This window comes from Macaca thibetana, chromosome 11 (genome assembly GCF_024542745.1).
Source record: "Macaca thibetana thibetana isolate TM-01 chromosome 11, ASM2454274v1, whole genome shotgun sequence".
Taxonomy (NCBI): domain Eukaryota; kingdom Metazoa; phylum Chordata; class Mammalia; order Primates; family Cercopithecidae; genus Macaca; species Macaca thibetana.
Window position 1 is genome coordinate 95,825,805 of NC_065588.1, and position 15,211 is coordinate 95,841,015.

Sequence of the window (15,211 nt, forward strand, 5' to 3'; positions counted from 1 at the left end):
AATTACATAATTGCTCTCATCCTACTATTTGTTCCAGTTAAAAGTCACAAGACCTGGCACTTATTTGAATAGAGGAATTGATAGAGAGGGAAGTGGCAAGAATGACCCTCAGGTTCCTGTAGCTAGATGAATAATTAAATCATTTACTGAGATGAAAAATTCAGCATGAAGAAAAGGTTTGGGGGGAAAGATGAGGGAGTTTAGTTCAAGATATGCTAAGATTGAGGTGCCCTTGGAGATATACAAGTAAACATATTAAGTAGATGATATTAAGTAGATACACAAGTGAAGATATTAGGTGGATTGATAGATGGGCCTGGAGTTAAGAGAAGTGGTCTAGCCTGGAGATAAGTATTTGGGAGTCTTCAGCATGTTGATTGTAACAGAAGCGGTACTATAGATGAGATAATTTATAGAGAGAAAAAAGTAAAAAGAATAAAGAGGACTTTTTATGAGCCTTGAGGAGCTCTCAACTTTTAGAGTCATGAAGAAAAATGTCAGTCGTTACAATAGAGAAGGAGCACCATAATAAGATGAAAATCTGCCTTAGATAGCAAAGGTCTCCAGATGGAGGGGTCGCCAACCTGTGCTTCTGAGAGGTTAGGAAAAAAATGCCCTTTTTGATTTTGTGACATCAAGGTCATCAGTAACTTTAGAAAGCACATTTCCACAGAGTAATGGGGAATAGACACCTGACTAAAGTGGGCTGAGAAGTGAAAACGAAGGAAAATGAACATATTGAAAGCACAGGAATAAAGAGAGAAGTAGCTGAGCCGTCAAGTGGGATCAAGGAACTTTTCATTTGTTGTTTAATTGTTTTTGCTGTTAGCCGTTCTTGTGGTTTGTTATTGCTTTTCAAATGATAAAGACCTGAGTAGATTTAATTTTTGATGTGCACAATGAAGTAATAAAGGACAATTCAGTTTGGGAGGCCGAGGCAGGTGGATCATGAGGTAAGGAGATCGAGACCATCCTAGCTAACACGGAGAAACCCCATCTGTACTAAAAATACACACAAAAAAATTAGTCAGGCGTGATGGAGGGCGCCTGTAATTCCAGCCACCTCGGGAGGCTGAGGCAGGAGAATGGCGTGAACCTGGGAGGCAGAGCTTGCAGTGAGCGGAGATCAAGCCACTGCACTCCAACCTAGGCAACAGAGCAAGATTCCATCTCAAAAAAAAGCGGGGGGCAATTAAAAATATAGAGGAGAGAAAGACTGAATGCAGGGGTCAAATTCCTGAGAAGGAAAAGACCTGGCGCATAGAAGATGGAGCCAACTTTGGGCAGGAGGAGGAAAATCCCCTCTATCTTAACAGGAGGGAGGAGCAAGATGAAGGTTACAGGGCAGTTGCATATAAACACGTAAAGAAGTTAACAAAGTTCCATCTGATAACTTCTATTTTCTTTATGAATTAAAATATGAGACCATCTGCTGAGAATGAGAGACAATGGAGGAAAAGTATCTGAGGATTGAGGAAAGCAACACAAACAAGAGTGGAATGTGAAGCAGTGTGGAGAGTCCACTCTACTTTGATGAGCATGAACTTAGGAATTAATGAACGTTTACTTTGTTATTATACATACACTGACATTATAGGAGAAATTCTGTTGCATAGGATACCATGCATGACATCATAAAGAGCCTTTATTCCCACATCATCAAATCATCAACTTAGCGGGAGTTCTCTGTATTTTTAGAAATCTTATGTGTACAATTCATGTTATTCACACACTGTGCAAATAAAATTGATTTCAGGGGAGAAAAAGTGTGTGTGTGTGTGTGTGCACTTTATAATGTTGTTTTCCAACTGCAACACATTTCCACTAAGTTGAGCAAATTGAGATGATTATATTTTTTAATTGGTAAACTGTCCATATGGATGAAGGAGGCAGGTAATGTACTAGGATTTCCCTTCAGGTACTGCTTCCCTTGTTTTCTCTCTTTGCCCATCCATGAACTAGCACTGGTTTACAAATTCATCATGTAGATATCTGCTTTAATAAATGGCTAAGACAGCACCAAGCACAGAGCAAATGTCAAATAAATAATTACTGTTTGATAAAAATGGTTCCTATCAGCAAGGCCAGTATTTGTATGTAAAAGAATGCTTCCATGGGGCTCAAAAATCGTTTGCTCTCTTAAATGAGTTAAATATACCCACAGAAATCATGTTGACACTACCCACTTGCTCAGCACAGATAAACATTTGTTCTAGTCCAGTCTGAATTCATTTAATTTCAAAATTTTGGCATTAGAATAAAGGAAGTTTCACCATTCAAAAAATATTTAGGTATAAACAAGTTACAGAATCACCCTCACACTCCTACCTATTTCAGATATTGCAGAAGGTATAGTAGAGTGTGGATTATTCACCAGATGGCATTTTCATTTCAGGTTGACCATAGTCCAGTAAGCACATTAGCAAATTGAACAGAGGTAACTAAGACCCACACTATCTTGGCATGCAGCTGTTGAATGTGTCCTTTTTTATCAGAGATCATCTATTCTCTTTCAACACAATTGGAAGCAGTCTTTACTGGTGTTTTTGTAAATTGCTCATTAATCAAAATGGATTTATTGGGCATCCATAGTATACAAAGCCTGTACTAAGTGATTCAAAATAACTGTTGCCTAGTTACCTTAAAATGGAAAAATTCCCCTAGGAAGGTTAAAATTAAATGAAAAGGAGACAAGAAAACATTATATTTGATGACACCTGGCTATTTCATAAGGGATTTTACTGCCATTACAGCCATTTTCTTTTAAACATAATATCCATCCATTCATTCGTTCATTCAATTATTCATTCATTTATGCAAGTGAGTCACCACCATAATTACACAAGGTCCTTTGCTTGATGCTATAAAGGAAACAAATAGGATTCAATAGTGGCTGCATAAACATGAGTCTTAGCAAATTCACCAAGCAAGTGCTAGACTACTGTTGGTCTTTATTTAATAAGTCCAGTACTAAAGCAATCTCATTCTTTACTTCATGTGAAATCTGTAGTCATGAGGCATTAGTAAAATGCTCCTTAGAAAGAGTATTCTTCATTTTCCGGTTGAATTGTAAAATCTTGCTGAACACAGATCTACTACTACGCTGATTTTATTTAAATTAAACTAGTAGATCCGATAATTTTTTTCCTGCGGTCAGGATTAGATTTATTTTGTACTAGCCCTTCTAGTTTGTAATACAAGAGACCACAGAAAGGAAAGTTAACTTTGATTTTCAGAGCAAATGCATACTGTAGACACATGAATATACAATGTGTCCAGTCACAACCAACCCTTCCCTGCTCAGCCTCTGAGAGATGCAAGCCAGGCAGGTTGTGCTCTGTACTGAGGCCCAGGCATCCCCAATTGCCTCTCCCTATTATGTATTGAATTTGTGTGCTCAGTTTTAATCCCTATATTAGTTACCTAGGGGTGCTTTAACAAACTACAGCCGTCCCTCAGTGTCCAAGGGGAATTAGTTCCCGGACTCCCAATTGAGGAGGATTGGGTATTTGAGGATACCCAAATCTGTGGAGGTTTAAGTCTCTTCTATAAAATGATGTAGTGTTTACATATAACTTATGCACCTCCTCCTGGATACTTTAGACCATCTTTAGATTACTTGTAATACCTAATGCAATGAAATGCTACATAAATAGTTATTATATGATATTTTGTTTAGACAATGATGACAAGAAAATAAGTCTGTACATGTTCAGTACAGACCCAACCATCCATTTTTGCCTCTGACATATTTTTAATTTGTAGTTGGTTGAATCCATGGATGTGGAACTCACAGATACAGACAGCCGACTACACTAGTAACTGGGTGGCTTAAACAATAGAAATGTATTGTGTCACAGCTTTCAAGGACAGAAGTCCAAACTCAAGGTGGCAGGGATGGTTCCTTCTGTGGGCTGTGAGGGAAGGATCTGTCCCAGGCCTCTATGACTTGTGAATGGCTGCCTTTTCCTGGTATATCTTCACATTGTCTTCCCCCTACAGGTGCCTGTCTCTGTGTCTAAATTTCCCTTAAATAAGGATACTGGTCACACTGGATTAGGGTCCACTTAATGGCTTTATTTTAACTTGATTATCTTTACAAAGACTCTATATTCAAATTCCCCAAATAAGATCATATTCTAAAGTGCTATAGGTTAGGATTCCAACCTTTCTTTTTGTGGGATAATGTGAGGGGGGACACAATTCAATCTATAACGGTCCCTCTTAAGACTTGGTCACCCCTCAATCTTTCTCTCTCTCTCTCTCTCTTTCCCTACCCCACCCCCACCTGCCCCATCTCTCCAGGAAATCTTCTTCATGCAGTTCTTGTATAGAGTAGTAATGCCCATTTTGTCTGTAAACCTAAGCCATGTTACCTAACACAGCTAACTTAAAGCTATAGAATGCATTTCCTGAAGTACAATTCTCAAATTTCCTTAGCTACTTATTGTCCAAGTGTCAGCGTTTTCAAGGTGAGAGGGATGAGCTTTACTCCTACTTGCCTCTCAGCTTTGTTTCCCCTTGCCCTTCTCTGCTGGGATTGTCTTTGTTCTGGCCACTGTCATGTCTTGCTAAGTGTACACACTGATTCGCTAATGAATCTTCCTGCTTTCAACCTCATCTCTCTCCAATCTATACTCCACATTGCTTCCAGAGGGATCATTCTAAAACAGAAACCTGATCATGCCATGTTCACTTCTGCTGTCAGATGAAATGCAAACTTCTGAATGTCACTCCTTGCTCTTTATGCATTTTATGCTAGTATCATTCTATGCGCTAACCATGCCAAGTGGGCATAGTCTCTGAATGTACTCTGTTCTTTCACTCCCTCTGCATCTCTGCACACACTGACCCCTGCCTGGAGTGCCACACCTCATTCATCTTTCTAACTCCTTCTTGAGGCCAGCAAATCATGTAGTGCCTCCTCCCATAAGCCTTCCTTCATTTACATTCCTCCCCCTTCTACTCTCCCAGAGCACCCTATGCTTATCTTGCTCATTGCCCTTATTATCCTTAATTTTAACACATTCTAAGCTCCTAAAGGTCAGTACTTATACCTTTTGCTATGTTCCTTATGCAACATTTAGCACAATGCCTAGAACATCAGAGGTACTCAATAAGTGCTTATTGACTGGGTTAGGAACTTGGTGGGTACTTACCCACCAAGATCAATTTGAGGGTCTCTAAAAGACTTCCGTGCATCAAGAAATGTCTCCACATTTACAAATTCTATCTTTAGTCAATAAAGAATTTAGTAACAAAGGGAATACATCAGTAACTCTAAGAGAGGTCAGTAACTTCCCTGAGTTCACCAGATCAGTTAGTTGGCCCTAAGGGGAGAATGCAAAGCTAGGTATGAGTCATAAGAGACTAGTCATAGCAGTTGAGAGACTTGGAAGTAATAGGATTGATACAAAACCTAAACTATGGGTTAATAGAATCAACAGAGAAAACAATGCAAACTATTTCCTTACCTAACCAGAAAAGAAATGACAGTTATGTTGATGCTCTCCTCTACCTGCTATAGGGTAATTCTGTGGGGCTGAGTGGCTAAGGTTTCATATAAAATTGCACAGAAACTGTTTTGATCTATATTCATCCCAATTCTAATGATTTTTTTAAAATTTCCCTTTAAAATTTGGACTCCTTTACCTTAGAATTCATGATCACAGCCCAAAGACTATCAATTATTATGAATTAAGCCTGGGTCAACTGAGCAAACCGGCTTCTTCTATACTAAACCCAAGTGATCAAACACAATTGGGGAAAATTATATATCCATGCAAACTAAGTCTTTACCCAATTTTAACAACAACAACAAACTTGGGCATTGTAGGAGTTTCCATTTTCTGAAAAAGGCTGCAAGAATATCTTCTTAAAATGTGACTTTAGTTAACACTCCTTCATCAAGGGGAGGCAAGAATTAAAAATTCCCTCCACTTATATGTAGGCAGGCTCTTGACTACAAAGGAAGTGATGTTGCCTTCTGAGATCTCATTCTCTTAGAATGTTTGCTTAGAATCCCATCACAGACCATGAGAAAGTCCAAGTAGGCCATGCCAGCGACATGAGTATGGATCTTGAGAATAAAACCTCCAGACCCCAGTTAAGCTTCGCCAGTTGACACCACATGGAACAGAGATAAGCTACCCCAGCCAAGCCCTCCCCAAATTGCAGATTTAAAAGCAAAACAAATGACTGTTGTTTTCACCCACTAAGTTTTGGAATGGATTGTTATGCAGCGACAATAACCAGAATAGATTTTGATAGTTGGATATGGGATGCTGCCAAAACAAAAACTTAAAATATGTGTCATTAGCACTGAGATTGGGCAGCAGAAGAAGCTGGAAGAGCTCCAAAGCCAGTGCCTGTCAAGCCAAAAGGGCCAAGGAATGGATGGATTTGTGGAAGCCTTAAAAGCTGTAAGAAAGGTGTTGGTGAAAGCTTAAAGGAAAGAAAATCTAACTGGAAGCTGAAACAAGCTTCTCTCTCTGCAATCTTTTACTAGGTCTGTGGCAAAAATCTAAGCCTCACTCCCTCTCTCTCTCTCTCTCTGTGCATATATGAAGAAGAGGTTTGGTAAGCAGGGTGGTGACAGCCTTCTACAGCCAGGAAGAGAGCCCTCACCAGAACCCAATCATGCTGGTACCCTGCACATTTCCAGTCTCCAGAACAATGAGATAATACATATGATGCAGCTTCCTCTTAGTTCTTTGGAGATGCTTGCTCTCAGAATCCAGCCAGTATGTCAGGAGGATACCCAAGCAGTGCATGGAGAGCAAAAAAACGGCCTCCAGTCCATTTCCTTAGCCAAGTTACTGGTACACAGCCAACAGTAACTTGCCAGCCATGTGAGTTGACCATCTTAAAAGTGTTCCCCTATTCCCCAGTTTAACAGCCCAAGATCATAAGATGTGACACAGATAAGCAGTCCCTGACTAGCCTTGTCAAACTTGCAGATTTGTAAACAAAATAAATGACTGATGTCAGCTCCTTTTGGGGTGGCCTGTTAACAATAGATAACTGATATAGGCAGAGCTTTATGTCTTCCTCAAGCTCCAGGTAAGGGTAAATGCTCCCCCATTTCTGTTCCCAAAGAACTCTCTGTGAAACATTATCTTAGCAATTATTGTACTCAATTGAATTTAACTCTTCACTTGTCTGTCTCTCTTTGAGCTCAACGATAATACCAAGCTTTTTGAAAAATTATCTCCTTAAATATATTATGTTTGTCACATTCTCTCTTTCTTCTCCTCCGGAACTTTGATTAGACATGTGAAAACTTTGCAGTATATCTTTCAAGTCTCTCAGCTTCTCTTTCATATTTTCCATATTTTTGTCTCTGTGCAACATTCCGAAAAATTTCTTGTGGCCTAAAATTTCCAGTTCACTGTATCTCTCTTCAGCAGAATCTCATCTGCTGTTCCACTCATCCATTGAGTTTTAAACTGTGTGTGTGTAAGTAATTGGATTTTTTTCATTTCTAAAAGTTTTTTTTTTTCCTCTCCAATATGCCAGGTCAATTTTTTTTTTTTTTTTTTTTTTTTTTTTTTTTTTTTTTTAGTTTCTAGTCCCAAAAAATATCTTCAGGCTCACTTTTTCTTTATAATGGCACAGTCATTTTATAGTCTACATCTACTAATTTCAACATTTGAAAGCACTTAAGGTGTGGATCGGCTCTTCCTTGTTTTTGTTGGTTCTTTTTGGGGTTTCTTTCCCTATAGGCTTAATTATTAGAAACTGCTAATTTTAATAATAGGAAAGGTATTTATAGAAATTATTTGGGGCCATGGAGGAGAGTATATTTTTCTCCAGAGGGATTACATTTTCTTCCACTTGATACCTGAGGGTATGACTTTAAATGCACAAATTGACATTTTTTGGACCACCTAGGTGATACGAATTTTGGGTGGCAATCTGTGAGGGCTAGTTAGTAGTAATAACTCTTCAGGAATTTCCCACCCCCTGACCTGCCTTGTTCTGCTCACAACAAATCATCTTTCCTTGCAGTCCCCTTGGGGTGGGGAATACAAGACTACCTCTGATTCCTCTGAGGGTGTAGCCCTTAGAATCCTAGTTCTATGGAGGAAGGATTTCATATTACAGTCCCTGAGTGTTTTCTGTATCCAAAGCCACAAAAGCCTTGAGCACTGAAGTTCATCAGCAGGTTCAGTAAGTTCACCCAGGACAAAGGTGGCTTTAGTGCATCATTTATTTCCTACCCTCACCAATGTTTTGGCCTGATTATTTCTTACTAACCAACTGATAAAAAGAAATTCCTAATTTAGATGTGATTCAATTTATGTAATTTTCATATCAGGTTTTTGATACTTTTAAGAAGTTTTTTTCTTTTCTATATTGTATCCAGCATTTTTATTTGTTTTCAGCAAGAGTTGACCTGAGCCTGATCAGCCTTATTATCTGTGTCCATGTCGTTTTCATCCTTATATCCTCAGCATTCAGAACTGTGCCCTAGTATGCATAAGAACTTAATTAGTTTCTGACTACTTAATACATAGCTGTGTCTTCAATTTTGCATTCTTTCCTCTATCACCCCTGATATTTCCCTACACTCTGTGCCCCAATTAAAGCTCTTTCACATTTTGCACATCTATTCCTACATTTTCCTATTTTAATGAAGCTTTCCATCCTGAATATGCTATTTCCCTCATTATCTCTCTTATGGAAAAGTCCTCATTCTTGTCAACTTCCATAGCCTGGGGTCAGCATTGTTTTCGTTCTCCATGACTGCTGTGGATAACTTTCCATTACTGGCCTTCATCCAGAATCTGATGCTCATCTGAAGTTTACCCTATTCTATTAAAACATTCTTTTTCTAATTTTATTGCTATCATATGTGGACCCTCAGTCATATCTCTACATTTCTTGGAAGGTTTCAGTACTTGATTCCCAATATCTACCTACCTCATCCCCTAATGCAATGCAGCACTATAGTATAGTGTTTAAGAGCACAAGTTAGATAACTCAAGGTCAAGTACCAAATCCACTCCTCATTAACATGTAACCTTGTGAGGCCAGCTAGTGTTTCAATGCCTCAGTTTCCTTATCTGTAAAATGAGAATGATATTAGTACCTCATAGCATTGTAAGAATCATATGGAATAATGCATATAAAGCACTTAGAACAGTATCTGCCACATAATAAATGCTCAATAAATTTACTATTTTCATTACTATGCTCTTACTTTAAAAATCTTCCTTCTGTATATTCATGATTAATTAACACCCTAGCCACAGTACTACTCAAAAAATCCATTTTTTTCACTTGTACAAAACTTCCTAGACTATAATGTATAATGGCTTTTCTAAATTTTATTTACTTATTTATTTAGAGACAGGGTGTCGCTGTGTCACCCAGGCTGCAGTGCAGTGGTGTGACCATGGTTTACTGCAGCCTTGACCTCCCCAACTCAAGCAATCCTCCCACCTCAGCCTCCTGAATAGCTGGGACTACAGGCATATGCCATCACGTTCAGCTAATTTTTTAATTGTTTGCAGCAATGGGGTTTCACCAGGTTGCCCAGGCTAGTTTTGAACTCCTGAGATCAAGTGATCCACCCACCTTGGCTAGGAATACAGGCATGAGGTAGTGTCTATAATAGGCTGGTGCTAAGAATACAGGCATGAGCCATCGCTCCTGGCCTGAATTTTAATTTAACCCTTCTTAAGGTCTAGCTCTTACTTTTAGCCAACAACCTTTTATCTTACCCAGAAATTGAATCCATTTGAAAATAAATATTTCAGAATTTTTCTACATTTATAACCATGCTGTCTTCTCCCTACTCTCTGGGGAAAAAATGTCTGTGTTTCCCTAAACTAGCTGAGTCTTAACTTCTACCCATTCTGTCTTTTTATTCTTTATCTTCAATACCTTGCTCTACAAGAAAATTCCTCTAAACTTGACCAAGTCTTACTTATCCTAACATAAACTAGCTATTTCCCTCTTGCACCTGCTTTTTTCTTATGTTATTATCATACCTCTTCTTCTCATCTCCTTGGAAGAGTTATCTGTACTCTCTACTCCCTTTCCCAGTGTCTTATTTCCCATTTCCCAATGTCTCACTATTAACTTCCAGACATCTGCTTTTACCACATCACTTCTAAAATTTACTATTGCAAAGTAAGTTGCAATCGCATTACCAAACCAAAAAGAAGCCTCTCTTCAGAACTTTTCTAACAACTCCTTCGCAGCATTAAATATATTGACCATCTACTTGAAAATTTCCTCCTTCACTAGCTCTCATGTAATTATTCTGTATTCTTTCTTAAAGTAATAGAAAGACACTATAATGGTAGTCAAAAATCCATGTTCAAGCATAGGCCCCACTATTGCTCTTAAAACTCTAATTTCTTTATCAGCAGTAGGGATAATATTTGTCTTGCTTTGTTCACTAGTTTGTAATACAAAAAAATAAAATAATGGATCTGATAATGCCATAAAAGACACGAAATATATAAAGCAGCTAAGTAAGATTTGATAACTTGGTAACAGATAGGATGCAGACAATGATATAAAAACACTCTTGCTACCAAATTGGCTATGAACTCCTGAAGGACCCAAAGCTGTGTATCTTACCTGGAAGGTTTTTTTTACTATTAAAAGGTTTCCAAGCATCTTCATCAAAGCATTACCATGTCCATTAGGGCTTTTACCGGGAAGTTAGGAGACTTCAAATAAAAAACCCTCTGACTTACCTGGGCTCACTTTAAAATCAAAAAAATAATTATTGGAACTACATTGGGGGAACTTTCATTTTGATAACATAGTAGGAAATCAAAATGTTAATGATGCATCTTTACATAAACAAACAAGTAAATCAAATCAGGCCAATCATGAGTAAGAGATATTACCAGTTCTTGGGGAAGGTGCCCTTGCAATTTCTAAGGAGCAAGGTTTCTTTGTAACAGCTGTGTCCATGAGATCACACAGAAAGTTCTCATTTTCTGAAGGAAATGTATCCAGAGAAGCAGATGGTACAATTTCCATAGTGTAATTTCTCTTTTTTGGATAGGACTCCTGAAAAGAAGAAAAAATAAAAACAGCTTTGTGATGAAGAAATGGCCTTGTTTAATTTATAAAAACTAGAAAAGATAATCAGGTTCATTAGTTCTTTCCAAAGTGATTGACAGCTGATGATTCATCTGTTTGAATAAACTATAGAATCATGTAACCCCAATGTCATCAGTGATATTTTTAAGAGTCCTCATAATTTAAAAGGACTGAATTTATTACTGAATTGTAAAGGCATTGCCCTCTTTGTAATATATATATATATATATAATCTAGTTGTGGCATAAACTGTTGGTTAACTAATCAATAGTCATTCCCAAGACTCTACTCCTTTGCCAGCCTCCTAGAGACAGCCATATAACTCAACTTTGGCCCATTAGATGTAAGAGGAAGTTTGCTAAAGGCTCGTGGAAAATCATTTTTCCCCAGAGAAGAAGCTTATAAGGAGGCACTTTCAGAGTCAAGGCCATCCCCAGGCTCCTCTCTTTGGATGCAGTTTTGATATCTGGAGCTAGGGCAAGCATTTTGTGACCATAAGGCAATAATCTTCAGATCAAAAAGGTAACAAGCCAAGCACAACAACAGAAGGATAAAAAGAGCCTGGGACCTTGATGATATCATTGAGCTGCTCAAATAGACCCAGGGCCAGTTTCTCCAGGCTTCTTACATAAATAATAACATTCTTACAGTTTGAGCCATTGCTACTTGGGTTTTCTGTCATTTAGAGTTAAATGTCTTGCCATCCAGCACACTAGTATTTTTCCTTGTAAATACCGTTAACTAATATACTAAGGTACTCTTTTCAGGTTAGGATAAAATGTAGATACAGTTCTATATGATTGATTATTTGATATATTCTAAAAATTAGAATTTATTTCACTTTATAAGATTTTAATTTCTTGTACAAAAGGTATTCATTGGTCAACAAATACTTACTAGGCATCTATTATATATGTAATATAATATGCAGCATAGTTATATATTATATATATAAATCATGTGCTAAATGCTGGACATTTTTTAAAACTAATGAGACAGAATCCTTGCTCTTAAGAAGTTCACAGTCTGCTGGAGAAGACTGTGAAATTCTGCATGATGAAATTCACAATCATATTTTATTTTTGCTACATATCCTCCTCGACTTTACAAAAAACCCAAAGTAAGTTGAAAATATTGTAAGTAGAAACTGCATTTAATACACTTAACCTACCAAACAGCATAGCTTAGCCTAGCCTACCTTAAATGTGCTCAGAACACTTAATTAGCCTACACTTGGGCAAAATCATCTGGTAACACAGTACCAGATTGCAGAGTATTGGTTATTTACCCTTGCGATCTTGTGGCTGACTGGGAGTTGTGGCTTCCTACCACTGCCCAGCATCATGAGAGAGGATCTATCATAGGGTATATTGCTAGCCTAGGAAAAGATTCAAAATGATGTGCAGTTTCTACTGAACATACACTGCTTTCACACCATTGCAAAGTCAAAACCTCATAAGTTGAACCATCATGAGTTGTAGACCATCTGTATGTGCTACCTTTATAAAGTATGCTTCACAATCGAGAAAAAGACAAATAAGAAAATAAACTAATACTTCTGAAAAATCTCCCTAAGTATATTCTAGGGCTGATAAAGATTTAGTATGAATTCCTAGTTTTTCCACAGGGATACTACAGTAAAGCAGAATTCAAGGTCAGGGTAATTGCTTTCAGATCATACAAGACCCTCACACATCAGAGAGTCAATTATGGTCATGATACTCCATTGAAAGCAGGAAATTGGGAGTAATTTATTTTTAACAACAAAGGGTGACAAAGTAGAAGGCATCCAGAGGAAAGCAATCAGGATGACATATAATTTTGAAACCATGTCAGAGAAGAAATGATGAAAGGATCTGCAGTGTTCTATCCAGAGAAGCCTTACAGCCACATAATAGTTTTCTCAACGATTTGAAAGGCTATCCCTCATGAACTATCCCACAAAGGGGGGATGGGGAAAAGTTACTGTGGTAGATTTATTCTAAAGTCCACAAAGACAAGACAAAGACTAATGTTTATAAGTCAAGAAGGGCAAATTTGGCTCAATACAAAAAATAATTTTCTATGAATTAATAATATTGTTTACCTTTTAAAATAAAAATACACTATAAAATTAGTTAACAGATAGCATTAGAAAGCAACAGAAGGAATTCCACATTACTGAAAATCTTCCAGCAGAATTATCTGTTGATAAAATTGTGGATGAAAGACATTGTACAATGAGTCCAGCAGGTTACTATAAGCTCCCTGAAGGCTGGAATTTGTCTTGTTCACCACTTTATCCCTAGAATCTAATACAGATCCTTCCAATAGTTGATGAGTTGATGCTCAATAAATACGTATTGATCAACTGAACAGTCTCTAGTGTCCTTTAAACAAAGCTATTTGTTTAATCATTTCTCTAATACAAGTTAGAGAAATGATTATTTTTTTTCAAATGTAAATTATTTTGCCTTTCAGTTCAGTTAGTATTGTTCACTGATTTGCATATAAAAAGTGAAAAACTGAGATTACAATGATAATACTGTAAAGATTCTATGAAAAAAGAGTCTCCAGTTAAACTCCCAGTTCCATCCTGAAATTAAATTAGTCAAAACAACCCATGGATTAGTTAAATCGGAATTTTACAGTGTGTATGAACACTTCTGAGGATTTTTAAAGCCTCGAAAACCACTTTGAAATTTAACCACAAAGAATGGGTTAATTAGCTTTCTTCCTTAAAAATGAAGTATATATGTTTATTAGAGAATAATTTGAAAATATAAAGAAAGAGGAAAGTAATCACATGAAAAACCAGCATGCTGAGATAACTGAGGATAATATTTTGGTGAACATCCTCCCAGACTGTTTCACTCTGTGAATGTGTGTGGACATGTGAGTATGAGCAAAGGAAAGAAAAAATATTTTAAACAATAATGAAGTGCTCCCTCTTCTGCTTCCTAATGGAGGGCCATAATTTCTTCTCGGAATGTAAGTCTTTATAGAACCTGCCTTCCTTAGGGAAGATGAGGTCCCTGAGGGAAGGAGTTGGTAAAAACGAAGATAGTGAAACAATGCTTTTGTAACCAAATATTTCAGTGTAAAAAACAGAGGTATTTCAACAAAGTATCTGACAAGAGACCCTCAAAAGAGGATATGCAAGATATTTTTTTTTAAATGGATCCATGTGTGTCCACTACTCAGTTTAAGACGTAGAATATTACCATTATATCATTGAAACCTGCCCCCCAACCCACCCCATGTTCATCTTTCCAGCCAGTCTTACCCTTTTTCCTCCTCTACCAAGGCTAAATGCTTTCTGAACTTCGTGTTTTTAATTCCTTGGATCGTGTTAAATTTTAACTATACATGTAAGTATCAATAAAAAATAAATTTTTAGTACTGTATGCTTTCAAACTTTATATATATAGTATCAAATGCTCTAGTTCTGTGATTTTTCTCAATATTATGTTTCTGAGTTTCATCTATTTTCAGTATGGTACAGGAGCTCATTGTTTAAGGATACCACAATTCATTTAGACATTCTCCTGACAATGGACTCTTAAATGTTTCCTAGGTGTTTTGTTATTTAGGATAATGTTGTTATAAATTTTCCCATACAAAGTCTCTTGGAGCAAGTAACCAGGGTTATGCTGCCTGTTCTAGTAGTGATGGGGAAGAGTCAAGAACAGACAGCAGATGAGAAAAATAAATGAAATCGAGAGATGATAATGAGAATGGAAATTGTATGCCATGGAAATTGTATGCCCTGTAGATTCTATAGAATCTTGAGAATGGCATTTGCAGTTTTCTACCCAAAGTGGCAGGAGGGTTCAAAGGATATTCTGTAAGTCTTATTAAAATATTATATATAAGCATAGTATTATATAAAATATTTACTAATGTGTTATTAACTCTAATGATATATTTTGTACCCTTTTCAATGACAATTATATGTCTACATGATGAACTTGGGTCCCAATATATACCTGGTCATAATTTATCTAGCCAATCCTATCATATTGAAATTGTAATGTTTTGCTTCGAAGGAAACATTCTTGTTCATATATTTTGTCTACATATTCAACTGTTTTGAAATAGAATTCCTGTGATAATAGGTGTATGCCTTCTGTTTACACAGAATTGAATCTGTATCTGGACT

At 37.1% G+C, this 15,211-nt stretch overlaps 1 protein-coding gene across 9 annotated transcripts in view; it reads right to left on the reverse strand.

Moving 5' to 3' along the window:
- ANKS1B (ankyrin repeat and sterile alpha motif domain containing 1B) overlaps positions 1-15,211 on the reverse strand; it is a 1,295,786-nt gene that overhangs the window by 794,797 nt on the left and 485,778 nt on the right. For all 9 annotated transcript variants that reach the window (XM_050749329.1, XM_050749335.1, XM_050749328.1 and 6 more), the window contains exon 10: positions 10,872-11,037. In XM_050749329.1, the coding sequence (XP_050605286.1) occupies positions 10,872-11,037 (166 nt within the window). The remainder of the gene's footprint in view (positions 1-10,871; positions 11,038-15,211) is intronic.